Below are 2,500 nucleotides of genomic sequence, written 5' to 3' on the forward strand. Positions count from 1 at the left end.
TTTATATCAATAATTTATTTTACGTTTTTATCAATATTATTATTATTATTATTATTATATTATTATTATTATTATTATTTATTTATTTATTTATTGTGTTAAAGGTAATTGAAATATAATTACAAATGTGAATACAAAAGTGAGTTATCACATATGTTGAATGATGACTTGAAGTAAATATAATGAAAAATGGAGGTGTATTTTTTAATTACTCGTACCATTATTTTACTCTCTCTCTCTCTCCTCTCTCTCTCTCTCTCTCTCTCTCTCTCTCTCTCATCGATTGACCAGTAGAGCTGCAACTTTCGTTACATGACGAAACCGAAAATGTCGCAGAGCTAAATCGAGGAAGAAGAAGAAGAAGAAGAAGAAGAAGAAAAAGATTGGAGCAGCAAGAGGAGCAGGAAGAGGAGGAGGAGAAGAAGAAGGAGAAGAAGAAGAAGAAGAAGAAGAAGAAGAAGAAGAAGAGGAAGAAAAAGATGGAGCAGCAAGAGGAGCAGGAAGAGGAGGAGGAGAAGAAGAAGGAGAAGAAGAAGAAGAAGAAGAAGAAGAAGAAGAAGAAGAAAAAGATGGAGCAGCAAGAGGAGCAGGAAGAGGAGGAGGAGAAGAAGAAGGAGAAGAAGAAGAAGAAGAAGAAGAAGAAGAAGAAGAAGAAGAAGAGGAAGAAAAAGATGGAGCAGCAAGAGGAGCAGCAAGAGGAGGAGGAGGAAGAAGAAGGAGAAGAAGAAGAAGAAGAAGAAGAAGAAAAAGATGGAGCAGGCAAGAGGAGCAGGAAGAGGAGGAGGAGAAGAAGAAGGAGAAGAAGAAGAAGAAGAAGAAGAAGAAGAAGAAGAAGAAGAAGAAGAAGAGGAAGAAAAAGATGGAGCAGCAAGAGGAGCAGGAAGAGGAGGAGGAGAAGAAGAAGGAGAAGAAGAAGAAGAAGAAGAAGAAGAAAAAGATGGAGCAGCAAGAGGAGCAGGAAGAGGAGGAGGAGAAGAAGAAGGAGAAGAAGAAGAAGAAGAAGAAGAAGAAGAAGAAGAAGAAGAAGAAGAAGAAGAGGAAGAAAAAGATGGAGCAGCAAGAGGAGCAGGAAGAGGAGGAGGAGAAGAAGAAGGAGAAGAAGAAGAAGAAGAAGAAGAAGAAGAAGAAGAAGAAGAAAAAGATGGAGCAGCAAGAGGAGCAGGAAGAGGAGGAGGAGAAGAAGAAGGAGAAGAAGAAGAAGAAGAAGAAGAAGAAGAAGGAAGAGGAGGAGGAGGAGGAGGAGCAAGAGGAGAAGAATAAGAAGAAAAAGAAGCAGAAGAAGAAGAAGAAGAAAAAGGAGGAGGAGGAAGAGGAGAAGAAGAAGAAGAAGAGAAGAAGAATGAGAATTAGAGGAAGAAGAAAAAGAATGAGGAGGAAAAGAAGAATAAAAAGAAGATGGAGGAGGAGATTGAATAAGTATGTTATTATTATTATTATTATTATTATTATATTATTATTATTATTATTATTATTATTATTACTAGCTAAGGTACTATTATTATTATTATTATTATTATTATTATTATTATTATTAGCTAAGGTACAACCCTATTTGGAGAAGCAGGATGCTATAAGTCCAAGGGTTTCAACAGGAAAAATAGTCCGATGAAGAAAGGAAATAAGTTATAAATAAACTACACGAGAATTATGAATAATTATTATGAAATTTTTTAAGATTTGTTTTATCATTAGAATAGATCATTGATATATAAACTATAAAGAGAGAGTAATGTCCTCCTGTTCAACAAAAAACCATTCGCTGCAACTTAGAACTTCTGAAGTTCTAACGATTCAACAGCATGATTAGGAAGCTCATTTCACAATCTGATTAACTCTTGTATTCACATATACGTAATACAGACCTCCAAATTCTTGCATCAGAGAATTGCCTAATTATGCACACGAATTTGTAAGCCATTAACAGTAAAAGAATATTCACTTAATTACAAAATATTTAATCAAGAGAATTATAATGAGTTCAATAAGTGACTGGCAAGGTAAAATGTAATGACGAAAGTGAACCATCACTTATGTTGATGGATACATTTAAGAAAATATAATGAAAATTAAAGTGGTATATTTGAATGACTCGTAATCAATCTCTCTCTCTCTCTCTCTCTCTCTCTCTCTCTCTCTCTCTCTCTCTCTGTAATTTTGTTCGGTATGTTAAAGTGATGTAAACGATATTTCCATTCGTTGGCTTTCAAAAGACATAGCTCATCCTACTCTCTCTCTCTCTCTCTCTCTCTCTCTCTCTCTGCGTAGGATATATTAACATGGTGAAAAGATTGTAAGGGTTTGTCACTCACCATAATCAACAAAGCTCTATACGTTAGAGCCACCCATACTAGGTTGGTTTGTTGTGAGCGATCAGACTAGTAACCTACCATCACCAATCTGCACTGGCCAACGTGGTGATGAAAACTGACCAGACACCAGACATAGAAATAGAACATATATCAGGCCTTTGTCCTGGAGTGGACTAAAAACGGTTGTATTT

At 35.7% G+C, this 2,500-nt stretch overlaps 1 protein-coding gene across 1 annotated transcript in view; it reads left to right on the plus strand.

Moving 5' to 3' along the window:
• Nucleotides 1-2,500, plus strand: part of LOC137619008 (ABC transporter F family member 4-like) — a 23,529-nt gene that overhangs the window by 7,084 nt on the left and 13,945 nt on the right. The window contains exons 2-3 of the mRNA XM_068349207.1: nt 337-1,149; nt 1,861-1,909. Of these exons, the coding sequence (XP_068205308.1) occupies nt 337-1,149; nt 1,861-1,909 (862 nt within the window). The remainder of the gene's footprint in view (nt 1-336; nt 1,150-1,860; nt 1,910-2,500) is intronic.

The sequence above is a fragment of the Palaemon carinicauda genome, chromosome 25 (assembly GCF_036898095.1).
Source record: "Palaemon carinicauda isolate YSFRI2023 chromosome 25, ASM3689809v2, whole genome shotgun sequence".
NCBI lineage: Eukaryota > Metazoa > Arthropoda > Malacostraca > Decapoda > Palaemonidae > Palaemon > Palaemon carinicauda.